This window comes from Anopheles bellator, chromosome 1 (assembly GCF_943735745.2).
Source record: "Anopheles bellator chromosome 1, idAnoBellAS_SP24_06.2, whole genome shotgun sequence".
Classification (NCBI taxonomy): domain Eukaryota; kingdom Metazoa; phylum Arthropoda; class Insecta; order Diptera; family Culicidae; genus Anopheles; species Anopheles bellator.
Genome location: NC_071285.1, coordinates 56,626,895 through 56,646,472, shown reverse-complemented (window position 1 = coordinate 56,646,472; position 19,578 = coordinate 56,626,895). Strand labels below are relative to the sequence as shown.

The following is a 19,578-nucleotide window of genomic DNA, read 5'->3' as shown; positions in this document are numbered from 1 at the left end:
GCCCGCCGTGAATAAAGCAAACATTAAATGCAATGGAAATTTTCACCAGTCGCCGCCGCCTTCTGACAGTTCGCGCTGGGATTTGTAAGAGCTGGCGCTTTCTCGCTCTATCGCACTGGGGCGCTGGGCGAAAACGCGGCAAACACCAGCTGCCGTACTCGCTCACACTCTGACTCATCCTCATGCTGGCTGCGTCCATATACCGTGACGTCACTGTCACCCGTGAGATCCACAGTCGCGATTCAAAACGACCGTTACATACCGCATCAACATGTGATGTGCTGGATATATTTGAATTTTCAGCTACTGTTAGCGTACGAACTGGCCAATGGTCCCACTGTGAAGTAGGAATGCCGTTTATGTGCGAGACAGCATTCCACACTGTTAAGCCGCTGCCCCGAAATTCTGACTCGCGCCCACGAAAGGTCAACGAACGGTCAGGAATTATGCACATCACCGGCGAGCTATAAACACGGCCCACTCCGTTCCTCTAAGATGCAAAAACCATCCCCCTGGCCACTTATCTTGTTCCTGGTCCGAGCTGCATCAAGATCCGGTAACGCAAAGAACGTGCATACGTGCGCGCCATTTGTTGTCTGTCGCGCAAACAAACTCCGGCCGGTAATTGTGTTTTAAAACAAAAATCTCCGAACACGTTTGTGCCCAGAAAGGCGCGATAGTACACACGTTGTGCCCATGCCGCAGACAGACAGAGTGCTGTGGGTGGGATGAGTTTATCTTTATCGAGGCAGAAGGAAGATATCACATCTCCTCCAGAAGCGGCCCATGTTTACCGAGGGTCCAGCGATAACAAGCGGGGAGCGGGATAACTGATTCAGAGTGCGAAAGTATCTTCTCAGCAGCGGACATGGCGTGTGAGCCGCCGCTTCAAACTATCAACTAACGATTCCTGGACGGACTGTTTTTTTAAGGGAACGGCTTCAGCATGCGGTCTCAAGTTCCAGACGGAGGATACGGCTGGTTTGTGGTTGCTGGTTGTGCTCTTGTGAATGTAGGGATTTGCTTTTCGTCAAATTACCCCACTAGCAGAGAAGTGAACTAGTTTTGTGTCCTTTCCTTCTCTTCGGTAGGTGTTCAACCAGTCGCTAGTGTCCGTGTTTGGGCTCATGTTTGCGGACTACCTCACCAGCCTCGGCGAGCACGCGTTCGGGGCCGCGCTGGTGATGAACGTGTGTAACATATCGCTAAACTTTTCGGGTCTCATCAGCGGACCGATCATCAACCATTTTAAGCCCCGAAAGGCCGCTGTCCTGGGTAGCGTGCTAACCGGAAGCGCTCTGGCTCTCTGCTCCTATAGCACCAATTTGTGGCAGATAGTGCTTTCGTACAGTGTCACCTTCGGATTTGGATTGGGGCTCATTCAGTCGTCCACGTTTGTGGCAATCAATTCGTACTTCCGGCGGAGAAAGGGACAAGCCGTGGGTTTGGCGCTGGCCGGAACGGGAGTTGGGCAAATTCTGATGCCCATGCTGGTGCAGTATCTGTTGAGTAACTTCAATTTTCGCGACACAACACTCATCATCAGCGGGCTGGCATTCAATGGGGTAAGCGGTCGCATGGACGCCCTGTCCAAGGGGGCATTCTATTGTACCCGTTCGCTGATTTTTGCAGGTGGTAGGAGCCTGTTTGCTGCAACCGGTGGAATGGCACATGAAAGACGCTACGGCGGTGGAGGACGGTGAGGAAAGCAGTCCTTTGCTGCGCGACATAAAGTCGCCCCAATCGAATGGGGGAGTGTGTGGCAGCAAGCGATCCGGTGGCTGGTCGAAGCTAGCGGCTCTGATGGATTTTGCCATACTGAAGCAGGTGTCGTTTTTGAATTTAATCGTCGGCCTAGGACTGGCGTACACAGCATCCACGAGCTTCTCGTTGTTTTTTCCATACTTTCTACAGGTAGCAGTAATCCACCGGGCCGTTGATTCGCAATTCCCTCAAGTCTTTGACCTACCGTTTCAGAAATCGGCAAATCTCACCATGCTGGAAGCAGCCCACTGTATGTCGATGCTCTCGACGACCGATTTGATCACGAGAATCACCGTTCCGGCGTTTGTCGACAGAATGGGTTTTTCGCATCGGTTTTCGTTTCTTTTAGCCGGCATTTGCCTCGTGGTGGCCCGATCCGTTATGGCCGAGATGCGCTCGCTGCTGCCCCTGATGGTAACGTCGGCCTTCTACGGAGTCTTCCGCTCGATAACGATCGTCAACCAGAACCTGACCGTAGCGGAGTATTGCAGCGAGCAGCGCGTGGAAAAAATGCTACCGAACGCGCTGGGATTTAATATGGTTGCGAAGGCAATATTGGTGCTCAGCCTTGGCCAACTCTTGGGCTGGTTTGCCGACTTCACCGGAAGCTATGCGCTGAACTTGCACGCCCAAAACCTACTGCTAATTGTTTGCGTTTGTTTGTGGTTGTGCGAGATGTACTTTAAGGACGACCAGTGACTCGAACGGACAAATAAATTGGATTGCGCTCATTTCGTAGACGTCACACATTCCTACCCACCATCGTCACAGACAAGGTGCTCGAAAACAGTCGAGCAGTTTCAAACAAAAAAATTCAACGGCTCCTTCCAATGACGCAGCTTCGTGCGTCAAGCAAGCGGCATTTTGCTTCGCAGAGCGCTTCACAACAGGCAGAGTTTGTTTTGGATGCATTGAAAGTATTTGTTTTCTGTGAACTGTATTCCGTTGTGCTGTGAAAGATCGTTTGTCGTCCTGTGCGCGTGTCTTGCGAAAGATGGAAGAATCCTTTGACGAACTGTCGAACGACCAGCTGCGGCTGAGGCTGCTTGAGTACGGTCTCTCGAACACGCCGGTCACGAGCACGACCCGGAAGGTGTTGCTTAAGAAGCTGAAGAATCACATTTCCGGCGGTACCAGCACGCCCAAGGGACGCCGCGAAACGATACACACCACCAAGCACTCGTCGGACGAGGACAGCGAACCACTTCGCGGAACGCCCGTCTCGGTTTCCAAAAAGGGAGCGTCCGCGAGTAAGAAAGAATCGGCCGCCAGCCGGCGTGCAACGATTGCCGTGTCGGCCAAACCGGCCAAACCTGTTTTTGTTGGCACATCATCGACGCAGCCACCGGTGGCGACCAGACCCGATCCACTGGCGCCGCAACGCGCTGAAACTCCATCGAAACGACGATCGGGAAGAATCACACCGGTTCAGGGAAAGGGCGAAACTCCACTGATAACCGTTCCCGATGTGCCCCCGATAGAGGAAGATTCGGACGATGATATGATACCGTTGAATCAGTTGACTCGGCGTGATCGAAAGTCCAAGAGCCCATCACTGTCCCGGGCGGAAATGCTCACGACGTCGTACGTGCATCAGACGGACGTGGCCCGAGGCCTACCGTCTCACCCGATCTTCGAGGAGATGGAAGTCGATCCTGAGACTGCCAGTAATGCGGAAATAGAAACGATCGTGCTCGATGATGATGATGAGATGGAACTTGCATCGGCTCCGACCATATTTCAACAGCCGCCAGCCCCGGCACTAAAAGAAACTCTGTACGATCGCACCACAACGCATTCGGTTGAAAATACCCGGACAACGTATACCAAGGACCGGCAGGAAATGTTCGGTGGTGATCGCGGCAGCAGCAGCACTGCTAGTAGCACCGTTCCGGCATCAAGACCAACTCCGAACTTCACAAAACCCTCCACCTACCGCGCCAGTGTGGCCACTACTCGGGGCGACAAGGCACCGGCCTACGATCCGACAGATTCGCCGTATCTGAGTGAGTTCACCAAACGACTGTCTCGTTTGCGAGCCGAAGCAGCGGAACAATCGTTAATCGGTGGCGGCGAAGATGAAGGCGACATGCCATGGAGACGCACGACGCTGGCATTCGGTGATCGAGCAGGTGGAAACGGTTCGAGTTCATTCCGGTCGACTTTCGGAGCAAGGGGGAGTTATAATCCACAGCCCGCACCACCACCGTCTACCAGCCGGTACAGAGCGATGGCCCGCGAATCGGTGGCCCCCTATCGGAGCGGGTCCAAACCGGGCACAACCGACAGCTTTCGATCGTCGGTCCGTCAGAGCATACTGGCGTTCGATCAGCGGTACAGAATTCAGAAGTTGTTCTACACAGTTATCGTCCTTTTGGCGGTTATTTTTATATTCGTGTTTTTCTTCCTCTAAAAATCCTCACTCGAAGCGCGATGTATATGGTGCCACCACTAATGCAATTCAAATTCATACTCTCCACAGTCGTTTGTCGATAATAAATGGTAATATTAAAAAAGGGAAAATGGTTTCTCTTTATTATTATTATTTCGTTTTCTGGTCTGTAAACCGATCAATTCACTTTTTGCCAGCGGGGGCCAGCAAGGATCGTGCCGAGGTCACAAACGACCCCCACCTGCGTTTCGGCGAACTCATCAAGAGACCAGAACTGAATAACTTTTTTTCGAACATTCCTTACTCTGTCCCTAGCCTAGTTTGATTCTTAGATACCGCGTGTTGCTTGGACCGAAGTTAAAATTCAACTTCTCAGCAACCGTTGCTATGCATCGCTGAATGGGGTTCTATGGCGAATGGCCTGGCGCGCCTGATCTCGCAACACGTTTCCTAGCAGCTAAAGTTAAATCACGCAAATAAAAGTCTCCGATCTGGGGTTTGTAACAGGCTCATTAAAATATGGGGCATAAAATGCACGTAACTCGTAAAAACGTAACTCTATTGCACGGGTCACCATTGTTTCGCGCCAAATCCGGATCCCGTTCTTGGAAGCGTCCGTAATAAGTAAACTATGCTAATAGGACATAGATAGAGAGAGATGGAGCGAGAGAGCATGCGTCTCTGCACAGGGTTCGAAAAGGTTTGAGATCCAATACGAATCACGCCAAGTGTGGAATGTTGGATGTGAACGGTACTGCGTGGGGCGCAAAGCTCTACTCCGGCGCGCGGGTGTTGCAGTTGCCGTGGTAGATTTTTATCGTTCCCTCGCAGTGAAAGTAGCTGTCGAATATGTCACTGTACCCGTGTTCGCGCCACCACGTGCACAGCTGTCGGTTCCACACGCAATCGAGCCGATAGATGAGCCCGGGAAACTCGAACCCCATCAGGGTGTAGAAATCCTGATCACCCAGGTGCCCCTGGAAGGAGTACTTTTCGGCCATGCTCTTGACCGTGCTCTCTTTGATGATTTCCTCGTACAGCCGCGATCGTCGGATGCGATCCAGGTGCAGCATCACGACGCCCGAGTTTAGGCCGGGGTAACCGTGGCGTGTTCGTTTGTCCCCCACGCCTCCCGATGGCGCAGCAGCACGAAGCGGCTTATCGAGATAGTACGGACTACCGAACAGTGTGTGTGGGTTGTTTAACCGGTACCTCGACAGTACGTGCCGGTAAACGGGGGTCAGCTCTGGGGCCAGCCCAAACATCTGGTCAGGGCTGAAGCTTTCGAACTGATCGAACAGCTCCTTCACCGACGCCCGGAACACGACGTCACAGTCTATCAGAATGGCATGGCGCATACGCTGGTCCACGATACGGTGCAGGCCGAGCGAAAGCAGAAATAAGGCATCACTGTAGTAGCTTCCGGACCGGTAGTTGAACAGTGGCATCATGTTGCGCACGATGTCGCTAACCTTTTCCGCGCAGTCGCGCACATCGTACAGCGTGTAGAATGCGGTCCGCTGGAACCGCTCGATCTGCTGCCTGATCAGTTCTTCCGCCGACCGTTCGCTTTGCTCGTCCGTGATGATGTGCAGGTGCAGCTCGATGGTGGAGTACTTGAGCAGACTTCGCAGGAACAGTTCCAGCTGGCTGTGCAGGATGAGATTTTGGCTTTCCTTGGTGTAGATGAGGAAGATGTTGTACTCGGTGCCGTTCGTTCCCTTCGCGATGTACTTTACGCGCTTCAGCTTGCTCGGTGGGGCGGCTTCGTTCGTGGCCACCAATCCATTACTGGTGGCGACGGCACTGTTGTTCCGTTGCGAAGGGTGCTGTCCATGGTGGTGCTGTTGGTGGTGTACGGCCGCCGCTACTCCCCCGGTGGACGGTGGTTCCTTGGGCAGCAGATGCCGATTGAACACACTGCTGCTGTTGGCGTAGATAAACAGCAGCAGGCCACTGGCCGCAATGAAAACCACCAGGGCTTTGTTCATGCTCATCTGACCGACCCGTGGCAGGGCGAACCACCGCCTCCGTCGCTGCCACCAATCGATGATAGCCAGCCCTCCGCCGCTAATGCCAAACACCGCGCACACTCGCACCCTGCTGGTCCAGATAGCACTCACTCCGACGACGGCGGCCAGAGGACCCTAGTTTCATAACCACGCTTCACAGCACCAGCAACGACGAGAGTCCTCCCCCAGACACGCTACTGCATCGCGTTTATCGATCGATTGCGCCGCCGTCTACAAGCCGATACACGGGCTCCGAGTTCTGGCGGCTCGCCTTCCAAAGTGGATCAGTTGTCTTTTTTCAACCCCTCGGCGTTGTGTTATCCTTGTCCCCTGCACCTATCGTTGACAGCTACGGGCATTCCTGTGTACCATCCTTTTGCCGTGCGCGCGCGGTGCGCCGATGCGTTCGCTTGCCCCAAAAAAACACACAGGGATCTGTTTGTTGTGAAAACATGACCCTCAATTACACCGACCGCGCGTGTGTACGCTTAGACCGACAGGGTTCACTGGAGGCATTGTGGTTCAAACAGTTCTATTTCACAAAAAATGTTCTCGCTGGAAAAAAAGCATTATTAATACGCTCAGCCTACGAGAAAGATGCTGGAATTCGGGATCGCACAGCCAGTTTCTAACACGGGTCGGTGTAATCGCGAATAGGTTGACGTTTCTTGTTTGACGTTTCGCGCGTGAAACGTCACACGAGTTCGCGAAAGTAAACACACACATAGCTGCACACTCGCGATTGGCCAATCGAGTCATCCAGCTGTGGAGGTCAAAGAGAAGTAGTGGACGGGCTGAGAAGTGTAAAAGTTAGTGCCGTTCCGCTAGAACTGCACGTAGTCGAAAGTAATAAACTCTTGGAGCTTCGTAATTATACAGCCTTTTCCGCGACATCCAATCTAGTCACCGCAGAAGGCCCCATCGTCAGCAGACCCAGTCCGTCTCGTCGTCTGTCAAACAAAGTCTTGTTTATCTGCGCTGTAAGGCGAGAACAGGAACACGTCGTCAGCAGCATCATCGATTTTTTGCTTTGCTTCGCGTTTCTATTGTGCCGTGGTGGCAAAGAATAATTTATTCTGCTCGCCGAGGCGCTCGCCGCGTCTCGGTTGGGACCGGTCGGTGACTTCGTGGTATGCTGAGCAGTGCTGCGCGTTGGAAGCAAAAGTAGTTCACACAAAGAAGTAGATCAAGTGCAGAATCGAGTGCGTTGTGCAAACGTAGCATCCGACGGGGGGACGTATGCGTGTCCCGTTGGTGGTGTCCCCCGCCGCCATCGAACGCAAAGACACGTAAGTATACTAGGTAGAGGAACGTAGGAGTTCTGAACGAACCGACCGATTCATCCCCACCTTGCTGTGGGGGTGCTTAGAAGGGAACGAACAGTGTGGGGGGGATTGTTGTAACGCGCAACAACGCAAAAGCGTTTTCCGCGATACGCGCGACACCGGAAAGTGCATTACGACTATCGGGGGAAATTGTGTTTGAAATTATTCTTGGCCACAAGGGGGCGGTGATTGTGGGGAACCTGGGAATCCCCCCCACACATGGGACGGTGTAGATAAAGTGGTGAAATATGTAGTGCAACGCAACGGTTCTCCGCAGTCACTGAAATAACTGTAAATGGTGGTTTACTGTTCTTTTGTTTCTCGGCTCGGCTCGTGCCTCGTTCGATAAAGCGAAGCAGGCACGGGCGACTCTGCTGTGGAGAGGGAGCTTCAAACCGATTAGGAGAGGCCAACAATGCTGGCCCCAATCTTATTGCTCCCAATGGTCCGCGATTGATGAATTGGGGACTCCCCAATCGGGCGCATGTAGCTTATCAGAATCACTTTGCAAGAAACCGCATAAGAGAGAGGGCTGAATCGTCACACCTTTGGCTGCTTGGATGTGCCGCTCGGTTGGAAGGGTCTGTGTATCAATTTGTATTTCGTAACGAGCGTGTAGCCCCTTTTTTTGCCAACATATCGCACCGCAGCGTAACAGGGTGTTGTTTGTAACAACAGGGCACAGCACGCGTTGGAAAGCCACCGTCTTGCTGGTTACTAGATATTGTGCACAGGGCTCTAGTGTGGATGGAATAACTGCAAACCGTTGTGCTCTTACAGCACGGCTGCTTGGTAACGACCTCCAATCTAGTAGACACCCTATTTCGGGACGAGCGAGAGCGCACACAACAACTCTCGTTCAAGTAGAGAACCAGAAGTTCAAGTGGACACGGAGTCTGCGGTTGAATGGCAACGTTGTTTTTTGGGCTCTTGATATGCCAAAAAAAAACATTAGCACGATTGGAATCTTTTTCCTTGAACCGACCTATAAGCGACTCGCGACCGGCAGACGAGAAAACCTTGACCAACATTACCGGTTCGTACCGGTTGCCTTCGCGTTGTGGTTTTGCTTACGACTGAGTAAGCGCTGTTTTATTATACTTTCCCGGTTTGCTTATCTACACTTGCGAGATATAGTAGATAGTAGTTCCTTCAGTTGTTTCCCGTCGCGAGACGCGCACCCTTATCTTCTAATGGTTCCGGTAGGATTTCGTTATCATTGCGACTTACATCTCAGACGCGCGCGCTCCCCGCAATGAGTGGCCTGCCTACCCGGAATCTAGTCAGCCTTTGCTTATCGGACGTACAGGTAGGCTTGATGGACCGCGTTTTTCTTATTGAACGGTGTCTTAGGCTTGGGTTCGTTAGATAAGGCACCGGCGGCACAGGGTTCGCAATGTTTGCTTGAAATGTATCAACACTCGTAACGTATGACTCATTGAGATACAAACTTTTGCTTACAGTGACGGCGCTGACAGCGATGGATTCGGCCACCGGGTCCGGGCTGATGGAGGAGTACGAGCTAATGAAACAGCCCAAGTACCGGGTGTACATCTCGAACATTGACAAAGCGCTCAAAAACTTCGAATACTCTAGCGAGTGGGCCGACCTGATCTCGGCACTCGGGAAGCTCAACAAGGTCATCTCCTCGAACGCACTGTATCAGATCATTCCGCGGCGGATCAAGATCTCGAAGCGGTTGGCACAGTGCATGCATCCGGCCCTACCGTCCGGGGTGCACCTGAAGGCACTCGAATCATACGATGTCATCTTCAGCAACATCGGTGTCGAGCGGCTTGCCTCGGAACTGTTCATCTACAGTGCCGGTCTGTTTCCGCTGCTCGGCTACTCGGCCATGAATGTGCGACCGGCGCTACTATCGATCTACGAAAAGTATTTCGTTCCACTGGGCGAAAAGCTGCGGCCAGCGTTGAGTGGTTTCCTGAGCGGAGTGTTTCCGGGGCTCGAGTCCGGACAGGATCACTTCGAGCGCACCAACCAGCTACTGGACAAGGTATGTGTGGCGGTGAAGCTGGAGTGTTTCTACACCTGCCTGTGGGAGTGCATCGTGACGAACGCGTCCGTACGGTTACCGGCCATTACGTACGTGCTGGAGCACTACGACAAGAAGATACCGTGTGCGGCGCAACGGGAGCTGATGGGCAACAGTGTCGAGCTGATGGTGAACGGGCTGTGCAGTTGTCTAACCGATGGCGTTATTCTGGTGCAGCGCAACACGCTCGAGTTCCTGTTGCTTGCGTTCCCGATGCACGTAGAGGGCATCCTGTCAGAGGTGTATGCGACAAGGCTCGTGAAAACGGCCCTCAACACGATCCTGCGGCGCGATATGTCGCTCAATCGGCGCCTGTACTCGTGGCTGTTGGGTTCGGACACGAGCTTGGGAAAGCATCACCACCACCACCACCTGCAAGGCAAGGCTGAATCGGCGGCGGCAGTAGCGCCGGCGTCATATAGTCCCCACACGTACTTTGAGCAACACGCCAAGAAGCGCCTGATCGTGGCGTTCAAGATGATCCTTCAGGAAAGCATCGCCCACAGCCCGGTCGATCTGAGCCCGTACCGTATCCTGATCTCCCTGCTGGATAAGGCCGAAATCGGGCTGCGGATCCTGGACGACGTGCTGTGCGACATCATACGGGCCATTTCGCTCTGCAACGGCAATCTGGAGGTGCAAAAGTCGGCCAACCTACTGTTCTCCACGTTCGATCCGGCCTACATCTGGAACTACATGTCACGGTTGTACCGGGAGGCGGCCGTTCGCACGGAACGCGCACGGCACGACGAACTGGCCGGCATTCGCATCGACTCGGGCCCACCGGGCACGGTCGAGGTGTGCCACCTGACCGAGTTCCTGCTCGAAACGCTCTCGCTGGAGATGTACAACGAAACGACGCGCGTCCACCTGCCAAAGTTCCTGCTGTCCCTCATCTGCATGCTGACGGTGTACGTGGACAATATGCACTCGGTTGAAGTGGCCGCCTCGCTGCGGTTGTGCGTGAAGATTGTGTCCAAAATTCAACCGATGATCATGTCGGAACGTGTTCTCGATCTGTCACTGACGAGTCGCAGTGCCAGCGCCACACCGAGTAACGCCCAGGAAGCGAAGGAGGGCGGAGTCGGGCTCGAGAAAAGCAGTAGCGATTCGAAGATCCACGAGTCGTCGCTGCAAGTTACTGCCGGCAGTGACGCTAGCAGCCAGGCACCCTTCCAGCGATCCAGCTCGAGCCAGGGGCTGCACAAAAAGAACGGTGGACCGAACTCGTCGGGTGCGCAAGTGGCAAGTGGCAAGTATGGCAAGAAGAACAAAAAGTCGAAATCGTACACAAAGTTGACCGAGCTGAGCACGAGCTCACGCGAGGGCTCCCTGAAGGGGGCCAGCAAGACGAAGATCAACCGATCGGAGGCGGAAGTGACGATGAGTGGGGCCAGTTCGGCACCCAACTTGAAAAATGGTCTTACGGGAACGACGACGGCCAACAGTGGGGCCGAAGAGAGCGGAAAAGAGAAGCGATTCAGTTGCAGTAGCAGCAGCAGCAGCACTAGCAGTAGCAGTAGTAGCAGTGGTAGTTACGGTGTCAGTTCCAGCCAAAGTGATAGCGCCAGCAGCGGGGCAGAAGAAGCCCTAGCGGCTACTGGCGGCGGTCGAGGAATCGTGATTAAAATACAGCCCTCCGCGGAAGCAAATTCGGCCTCGGCGGCCATTGCCCAGTTGCCCGACTGCCCGATCCTCGATCGTTGCATCCGGCAGTATGTGGCCTTCTACGAGCTGTACGTGTGCCGCAAGCTGCTGGCGGCGACGGTGGACAGTTCCAGTCGCGGCCAGCAGCAGCAGGAGGAGCAGGTTAGCCTGCAGGAGAATCTCTTCCTCGGGTCAACGGCCGATCCGGATCAAGATCTTGTGGTGATCAATACGCTCGCCACCGAACTGGAGGAGCTGTTCGATTGTCTCACGATAAACTCGCAGTCTTCGCGCGCCAAACTGAACGCCATGTTGGCCCAGTCGGTTAAGGGACACTCAGCGGCGACGACGACGACGACGACAACGGCAACACCGGTTCACACACCGACGCACAACGAGTACGAAACGGCCCTTCTGGTGCGGGGTAACGAGAAACTGGCCCGTGTGGCCCGCACGCACATCGGCGAGTCGTTGCGGAACGCGCTTAAGCTGGCGTGCAACGTCCTGACGGAGATGTCATCGTTTCCGAGCTATCGCAACGAAAACGCCAGCACGGAGCGGATAGAGGACGTGCCCGGTTGGCTGAAGGCGCTGACGGTGCTGACGGTGTTTGTGCCCGATCTCGATACGCAGCTCGCCGCCGCACAGACACTGATCGATATGATTGGGCTGCTGCGAACGAACGGCCGGAAGTCGTCGAAAGAGTCGTCGGGCAAAACGATCGTGCTGATGATGCCACTGCTGAAGCTGGCGCACGTCAACTGTCTCGAGCGACGCACGAAGGTGTTTCAGGTGCTGACGACGATGCTGTGGAACTATCTGGATGCAGCCCGGCCGGAAGCGCGCATGATCAGTCAGCTGCTGTATCGGTTGCACAACTGCCTGGACAGTCGCTTTACGGAGAGCGTCATCATTGACCGGTTGCTCGTGCCACAGGCGCTGTTCGATGATGGCGAGGACGCCGAAGGCCACTACCGTGAAATTGTGGAACGCACGGTGCGCCGGGGCAGCCGGGTGGCGTTGCAGGGCCTGTGGCAGATACCGACGCTGGCCAAAACGGAGCTCAAGATTGACGCGGAAGGATTCCGGAAGTTTCAGCTCCTGTGGAAGCTCGGCCGCGACACGTTCCATGGGAACGAGTTTGAAAAGTTGCTCTTCCTGGTGCTGGATTCACTGACGCTGCCCCGGAACGTGTCGATACAGGTGAAAACGGCCAACTGGCTGCGGGAGGCCCTGGTGCGTGGCGACATCGGGCGCATCCTGAAGCTGCTGCTCAAAACGTTGCTAAACGAGAGCACCAAACGGTTGAGCATTTTCTGCCCCAAGCGGTTGCGGGGCATCGGCCTGGAGCAGGACGAGGCCACGGCCGGCGCGGGTGTGCCGGGGATGAGCGAGTGGGAGAAGGAGCTACTGGCCGATGCCGACGTGCAGCTGAATCAGGCCTGTTTCGCGGTCAGCTCGGAGGATGGCCAGATACGGTACCACATGGACCCGGCCGCCGTGCTGGGCAAAAAGCGGAGCCCAATCCGATCGATCCAGAAGAAGATTTTCGGCGTTTCGATCGGTGGCAGTGGCGGCGGCGGTTCGAAAGGTGGTGGTGCCACCGGAGCCAACGCTGTTGGCAGTGGGACCGGTGCCAGCGCTGGCCATATGATAGTGTCCAACTATGTGACGAACCAGAGTACGGGGAAGAAAGGAGGAGGAGGAGGAGGAGGAGGTTTGGGAGGGTCCACCGTGACGGCGGTGCCCACTGGCGGTGGCGTCGTGGTGGACGATGGCCAATATGGTAAAATTTCTGTGATCATCAATCCGCTCGAATCGGACCAGCTGCCGATCGGCAAGGGCTCTGCAATGCGCAATCGGTCCAATTCGATGGGCTTGCTGGCGGCAACGACGACGACGGGCGATGCCGACAGTGGCATCTCGGAGCCGAGTTCACTGGCCGTAAGCGGAGCCGGTGGTAGCGGCGGTGTGTCGAGAAAGGACTTTCACCGATCGGCATCCGATCTGGACGACACGAACGAAAGTGAAACGGATCCGCGCGGGCGGACAGAGCGTAGCCGCGGATCGCGGCTGCTGCGCGGAGCGGTGGGGTACGACAACGAACCGATCAAGCGGTACGTCGAGGAAGGCCCGATCGTCGACTTTATCGGCAAGTCGCGGGATCGGTTTCGGAACCGGAAAACGTATCTGATTTCGTCAGGCAACGGCGGTTCCGGTGCCGGAGACGATTCGCTACTCTCCGGCTCATCGTACACGCTGACCAACGGGCTTCCGGCGTCCCTGAACGGTACGCTCACGGTAACCGATAGTGATAACGACGATGGATGCGGTTCGGTAGATCGTAGATCCACCGGAACGGCGGTGGCGGGTGGCGGGGAGCCAGAGGTGGATGAAGAGGACGAAAAGCCGGCGGTGCCAAAGATATCGTTCACCCGCATCAAGAGCTGGCGCAACGGCAACAAGCTGTATCCGTTCCACACGCACTTCCTTGTATACGAATCGGTGTTCAACACGAAGCAGATCCTGTACACGATCGAGACACTGCGCAACATCCTGACGAACGATGCGCGCTTCTTCCTGTGCCTCTCGGTGACGACGTCGGTCTCGAGTGGTCAAATCAAGTCGCTGCTGCTGCGCCACCGGCGTAACATCTTCGGCAAAGGGTTCACGGAGGCGCGCGACGACTCCGAGCATCAGAATCTGTACCGCGGGTGCATGTACTTGGAGGTGATCCTCACGGTGCTACTGTACTACACGCGCAGCTACCAGACGGACGGCAAGGACGGCAAGGGCCAGCAGCCATCGCGCGACGACTTCAACACGAACGCCAAGGTACAGCTCGAGTGCATCGAGCTGATGACGACCATCTTCGGCGAACTGCTGGCGCTGCTGAAGGACGTTGGCAAGAACCTGGCCGCGTACGTTGCGGATCTGCTGGAGAAGTGCAAGGTGCAGAAGATCGTACTCTACTGTCTGGCGTCGTCCGTGAATTATTTTGCGACCCCTGGCGGGTACACGTGCTACGCGGACGAGGTATTGCGCTACAGCGACCCTGAGAGTACGCGCCAGAACGCCGAAGCGTACCAGATCGAGTTGCTGCGGTTGCTGTTGGCCGTGGTGAAGCTGGAGCACGAGATCACGCTGCAGCGTGCGGATGATCGTGCAGGGGTCGACGCAGTCAAGGGTGCCGTTCCCGGCGCAGGCGGCGGCGGTGGCGGTGCTGGTCAGACGAAGGAGGGTTCGAGTGGGTCGAGCAGCTCGCCCACGAAGGTAGCACCGGAAACGAAGCGAACGTACCGGTACATCCCCAATCAGCTGCTCGCCCAGCAACCGATGTTCCTATCGACGATTCTGTCCGCGCTGGCGTGCGAACGGTTGCAGCACGTGCACAAGAACTGGACCGACATGGTGACCGCGTGCCTAACCTGCCTACCACCCGCCAGTCTGACCAACATTGTGATCAGTGTTATCCACCAGCTGTGCAGCAACCTGGATCGTGTGACAAAGCGTGACCGAATTCTGGTCCAGTCGATCGATTACATTGTGTCGCAGCTGGAAGCGATCACGGTGCTGGCGCACTACTGCCTGCTCGACAGCGCGCAACAAATGTCGCTGGCCAGCATGTTCAATGCGTCGACGACTGGTGGGCTGATGACCGCCTCGAGCACCCACTCTGGCCAGATCATCAACAACATCGTGAACGTGTTCCTGTCGTACTCGTCGTCCCTGCTGAGCGGCGGAAGTAATCAACAGGTCAAAAAGAGCCATCAGGAGGTGGCGAAAGCGGCCATCCTGAGCCACCTGCCGCGGATCATCATTACGATCGCGACCCTGTGGGAGACGAGCATCAGCGATTTCCGGCGCGTCAAGCACCAGCTACTGGAGTTTCTCAGTCCGATCTCGATGCACTACGGCACCAACTTCCTGACGGCGATCGCCGTCGCATGGCACGAGCGTAGCAGTGGCGGTGGTCCCGGTGTCGAGCCGAGCGGCGACGGGTCCGAGGTGGACTTCTTCGAGATCATGACGAGGGCACTGCCACAGGCCAGCGACAACCAGTTGCTGCTGGTGAAGCTGATCACGGGCATTCGGATCATGTCGGTGGACTCGTTCATCCAGACGATGCACCAGGTGATCAAGAGCCCACCGCACATCTACCAGCCACCGGTGGGGCTGAATCTGGAGGTGAGCGCACTGGAGCTGCTTTACTTCTTTCTCATCTCTGGTGTGTCGCCGGCGCAGTACACGGACTGCTGGAGCTCGCTGTACGCGCTGCTGAAGGACTGTCTGACCCTGCAGATAACGGCCCAGTTTGTGGCGCTCTCGATCCTGAACGAGTTCGTGCAGCGCTGCCCGACGATGCCGTTCTCGGACAAGAAGGATCTGCGGGACCTGCACGACGTTACGTCGCGGCTAGTGGAAGCGGTCTCGAATGTGGCCGGTTCGTGCCTGGAGCAGACGACCTGGTTGCGTCGGAATCTGTCGGTGAAGGAAGAGTTTAGCTCGATCGACGCCACCGGCAAGGATGGGCTGCTGATGCCGTCCAGCCAGCACTACTCGATACAGGCCCAGTCGATACTGGCCGCCCTCCTGGCGTCGCTACTGGACGTGGCGTTCAGTTCGCAGGAAAAGGACAAGGTCACCACGATCGTTACCGGTGTCATGTACAACATTGTGCCTTACCTGAAAACGCACACCGCCAAGAACATTCCGACGTTCCACGCCTGCTCGAACCTGCTGGCCAGCCTGAGCACGTATCAGGTCAGTGATCGCACGATCGTGATGTGGGGAGCTTTTCCCTAATCTAAACCAAATTGTTTCACACCCTACAGTACATTCGGAAAGCCTGGCGAAAGGATGCGCTGGATCTGCTGCTGGACAACACGTTCTTCCAGATGGACAGCCGCTGTATGCCCTACTGGAAAACCATTCTCGATAGCTTGATGACCTGTGATAACACTACCTTTAGAGATCTTATGAGTGAGTACGGTCCACCCGCAAGGCATGGCGTGGCGTGACATTCTATTTTGTCCCATTTCCAGACCGTTTACCGCTGGCCCAGACCGGTTCGCTGAACATATTCACCTCGAAAGAGCAAGAGTACGAGCAGCGGGCCTTGCTGCTGAAGCGCCTGGCGTTCGTGATATTCTGCAGCGAGGTTGACCAGTACCATAAATACATGCCGGAGATTCAAGGTGATGCTTACAGCTGGCATAGAAGCGCATGATCCGACCTCTCGGCTAAACCAACACTTCTTTTCTTCCACACAGAACAACTTGCCAACAGTTTGCGATTGCCGCAGGTCGTACCGCTCATACAGTCGGCCGTGTTTCTCTGCTTCCGCGTGCTGCTGCTCCGGATGTCGGCCGATCACGTGACCAGCCTGTGGCCAATCATTATCGCCGAGATGGTGCAGGTGTTCCTATCGCTCGAGCAAGAACTGATGACGGACACGGAAGAGTTTAGGTAGGGGTCTGCTCTGCTGGGCTGGGTTTCGCGTAGCTTCTTCTTTGATTTAGCTCTATCAACTGTCTTTTCGTTCTTGGCCTTCCGTTTGGTTTCGTAGTAGTTTCTTCCGTTTGTAGGTTCTCTTGCTGCCTTTCGTTCCCTATTTCTTCCAACATTCTTGATCCCGCTCTCTGGTAGATGTCTGTGGGGGTCCGCGCGTGTAACGCTACTGATGAATATTACCATTTTTTCTCTTTGTCTTTTCCCCACTGTCACTCACCGATCACACACACCGTCGATCACTGTCGCGATCACTGTCCTTCTTCATTGGTTGTTTGTGTTTCACCACCATTACTGAATACTACTGAACGCCTTATTCGAAATTGAAACCCAAAACACAGATCCCAATCAAGGTAAGAAACAGCCTTTGGCACGCGTGCGCTGACTGAAAACCGACGGCGGATGTGTCCAGCACCCTAGCACGACGACGGGTGGACCGACGAAACTCTCTCGCTTGTGCTGTGTCGCCTTTCTGGAAGAACCTGGTGCTCATTGGTGTCTCGTTTTTCGCCCCGTTTTTCTCCAGTCAACACATACGGATGCTGTCCGGACTGGACACGGCCTGGGTGACCAACACCAACAACGGGCTGTACTCGTACGGGCACCCGCACTGGCGGATGGTGCAGCTGGAAACGGCCAAACTGCTGGAGCTGGGTTGCGTTTTGCCGGCCACCATTCTACCACACTTTCAAATGTAATGTTACGGTGCAGTCGTACTAGGGCGTAGTGAATGATGACCTCCTCAATGGTTTGTTTTAGGTACCGGTGGGCGTTTGTGAGCAGCCAGAACGAGAACTTCCATCACAAACCGACAGCGACGGGTAGATGCGACGAGAAAACCGTGGTGGCTTTCGTACCGCACGTCTCGAGGATATCGCAGCTCATGGATCTTCGGTACACTTCGCATTCGCCGGTACGTATAGCCGCGGGCTCTGGTCGGACGGTTCGGGCTTTATCCAATTATTTTTCTTGTTTCCTCGCCGGCCAGCAGAAAACACAAACGACCAAGGGCAGCCACATTATGCTCACGTGCCAGTCGATCAACACGCTGCAGGACCTGTACGGCTTTTTCTCGACCCTCTCCATGCGCTGGCCGTCGCACATCTCGTACAGTGACACCGAGAAGGACACCAAGCAGTGCCTGGAGGAAGTGGAGCAAGTGCTAGCGCTGGATTTTCTCGAGAAAATTCCACCCGCGAAATAGTGGCCTCTGCTCTGGGGCACGGCACTACTACTCATCGTGATTTTCTTCAGTATTTTCCTTCTCCTCGAGAGAGCAGCATGTTGTTTGGTGGTGTTTAGTAGCGTCAGTATCGACTATGTACATTTTAGTTGTTATTTTCTCTTTCTTCCCTCGATGACTGAGTCAAATTAAATCATGTAATGCAAGGAACTCGTTCATTGCGTGTGTGTGTTGTGTGTATGCGAACTAAGAATTAATGGAACTACCCGTTGACTTGACCACCCCCTATCGATGTGACTGAATCGAGTCGAAAACATAAAATACAGGTGTTAAATGTTGTTGGTAGGAGCTCCCGGAGGCAATAGCTAAAATGGACCACACTGGATTAGGCAGAGTGCAGAGATGTGTCCCGGGTTAGCAGCACGGTGGTGTGTGAAGAATGTTATATTAATTTATGAAACTTTTAGCTCTTAATGATCGAATGATGATCCAGCGTGCGCGGGGCGAATAAATAATATTTGAAATAGTTTTTTATTCCACAAACCGACTACACAACTCGTCAGCCGTCTCACTGATGCAGAATTTGTATAAGAGAGGCGGGTATATTGGGGGTTTTAGAAAGAATCTACGGTCTTTTTTACGAATTTTTTTTTACTCTTTGCACGTGTTTTGATTGACGGACGGATTGAAACGGATGCAAAAGTTACTGGCAATAATTTAAAATTGTCCAAATTACGGCGCAAGTCTCCGAAATTATTTTGCTGCGTTACCAAAGTTGATAAACTGTATTTTTCGTACTTTGTAGACTCATTCCAGATAAAAATGTACAAACAATGCCAAACGTAAATATTTGATTATCTCATATGAAAGAAGGATCCATTATCTTTCTAATGATTACCATTGCAGAACTGTGGTGGTGATCGCGTTGCAGTAGCTGATAAAGGTTGGTTTTAAAGAGCCATTTTTATCACTCTTTCGACTTTGACAGATAAATTCTCGGAATCTATTCAACGCAGAAGACTTTATAAATAACTTATCTATTTATGGAAAATATAACTAAAACCTTCAATTTTTAACGTTGGTTTATGACCACGTTTTCCCATAGTGCGATGGCAGGTGTTGTTCCCCACGCATCGCGCACGTTGGCAGATTAGTTATTTTTTTACGTTCGTTCGATCTTGAAGGAGTTGCGCGCTACGTTGGTTGGATTGTACATTCTCAACGATTCTCTCTGTCGGTTTCCAGTTGCGCAAACAGTGGTGGGCCAGAATGAACGCCTCAATTGAAGTGATTGTTTTTGAAAAACATTAAACAAATATCCTCCGATTGCCGGAATCGGACGCCCGATAGCACCCAGCGTTCTCCTGGTCCGTGGTCTGATGTTTTGCCGGGCTGATAAGAACCCCGTCTACTTTGATCGGCGCTCCTTTGGCAACGCGAAAAAGATGTACACGTCGCGACCCACGGAAGTACTTAAATTGATGGCATTCTGGTGTGTGCTCAGCGTTGTCGCCGCCCAACCCAACAACCTCGGCAGCGGCACTGAACAGAGATCCGCTAATAACGGTACCGCCGCTAGTTCACGGTTGACCGATCATGGTAAGGGAGAATAAATAAGCACCGAATGACGGTAGGTGTAAAATGTGTTAAATCATGTTGAACGCTTTATTAATGTTTAATACACGGCTTGA

General features: G+C 54.1%; 5 protein-coding genes across 5 annotated transcripts in view; 4 read left to right on the top strand and 1 right to left on the bottom strand.

The window, feature by feature from the left end:
• The first annotated feature begins 854 nt into the window (after positions 1-854).
• On the top strand, positions 855-2,495 carry LOC131216274 (monocarboxylate transporter 12). The gene is made up of 4 exons (XM_058210724.1): positions 855-1,012; positions 1,092-1,565; positions 1,633-1,914; positions 1,978-2,495. The coding sequence occupies exons 1-4, from the start codon at positions 947-949 to the stop codon at positions 2,461-2,463; spliced, it is 1,308 nt and encodes a 435-aa protein (XP_058066707.1). The 5' UTR covers positions 855-946; the 3' UTR covers positions 2,464-2,495.
• Positions 2,496-2,757: 262 nt separating this feature from the next.
• On the top strand, positions 2,758-4,272 carry LOC131205384 (otefin). Its single transcript, XM_058197463.1, has one exon. The coding sequence runs from the start codon at positions 2,759-2,761 to the stop codon at positions 4,175-4,177; it is 1,419 nt and encodes a 472-aa protein (XP_058053446.1). The 5' UTR covers position 2,758; the 3' UTR covers positions 4,178-4,272.
• An 8-nt stretch (positions 4,273-4,280) lies between these two features.
• On the bottom strand, positions 4,281-6,587 carry LOC131205394 (xyloside xylosyltransferase 1). The gene has a single exon (XM_058197475.1). It carries the CDS (start codon positions 6,151-6,153, stop codon positions 4,930-4,932), a length of 1,224 nt encoding a protein of 407 aa, XP_058053458.1. The 5' UTR covers positions 6,154-6,587; the 3' UTR covers positions 4,281-4,929.
• Positions 6,588-8,973: 2,386 nt separating this feature from the next.
• On the top strand, positions 8,974-18,364 carry LOC131214787 (protein dopey-1 homolog). Its single transcript, XM_058209122.1, has 8 exons — positions 8,974-15,957; positions 16,029-16,176; positions 16,239-16,391; positions 16,467-16,662; positions 17,046-17,057; positions 17,231-17,398; positions 17,464-17,617; positions 17,696-18,364. Exons 1-8 carry the CDS (start codon positions 8,974-8,976, stop codon positions 17,906-17,908), a joined length of 8,028 nt encoding a protein of 2,675 aa, XP_058065105.1. The 3' UTR covers positions 17,909-18,364.
• Positions 18,365-19,160: 796 nt separating this feature from the next.
• Positions 19,161-19,578, top strand: part of LOC131216647 (peptidyl-alpha-hydroxyglycine alpha-amidating lyase 1) — a 1,924-nt gene continuing 1,506 nt past the window's right edge. The window contains exon 1 of the mRNA XM_058211196.1: positions 19,161-19,486. Within this exon, the coding sequence (XP_058067179.1) occupies positions 19,267-19,486 (220 nt within the window). The 5' untranslated portion in view covers positions 19,161-19,266. The remainder of the gene's footprint in view (positions 19,487-19,578) is intronic.

Bases quoted from the DNA above. Each gene is read 5' to 3' on its own strand.
- LOC131216274 (XM_058210724.1), top strand. From the start codon at position 947: ATGCGGTCTCAAGTTCCAGACGGAGGATACGGCTGGTTTGTGGTTGCT. The intron at 1,566-1,632 runs GTAAGCGGTCGC...TGATTTTTGCAG, and splicing joins GCGGGCTGGCATTCAATGGG to GTGGTAGGAGCCTGTTTGCT. The intron at 1,915-1,977 runs GTAGCAGTAATC...CTACCGTTTCAG, and splicing joins TTTTTCCATACTTTCTACAG to AAATCGGCAAATCTCACCAT.
- LOC131205384 (XM_058197463.1), top strand. From the start codon at position 2,759: ATGGAAGAATCCTTTGACGAACTGTCGAACGACCAGCTGCGGCTGAGG.
- LOC131205394 (XM_058197475.1), bottom strand. From the start codon at position 6,153: ATGAGCATGAACAAAGCCCTGGTGGTTTTCATTGCGGCCAGTGGCCTG.
- LOC131214787 (XM_058209122.1), top strand. From the start codon at position 8,974: ATGGATTCGGCCACCGGGTCCGGGCTGATGGAGGAGTACGAGCTAATG. The intron at 15,958-16,028 runs GTCAGTGATCGC...CACACCCTACAG, and splicing joins CCAGCCTGAGCACGTATCAG to TACATTCGGAAAGCCTGGCG. The intron at 16,392-16,466 runs GTGATGCTTACA...TCTTCCACACAG, and splicing joins ATACATGCCGGAGATTCAAG to AACAACTTGCCAACAGTTTG.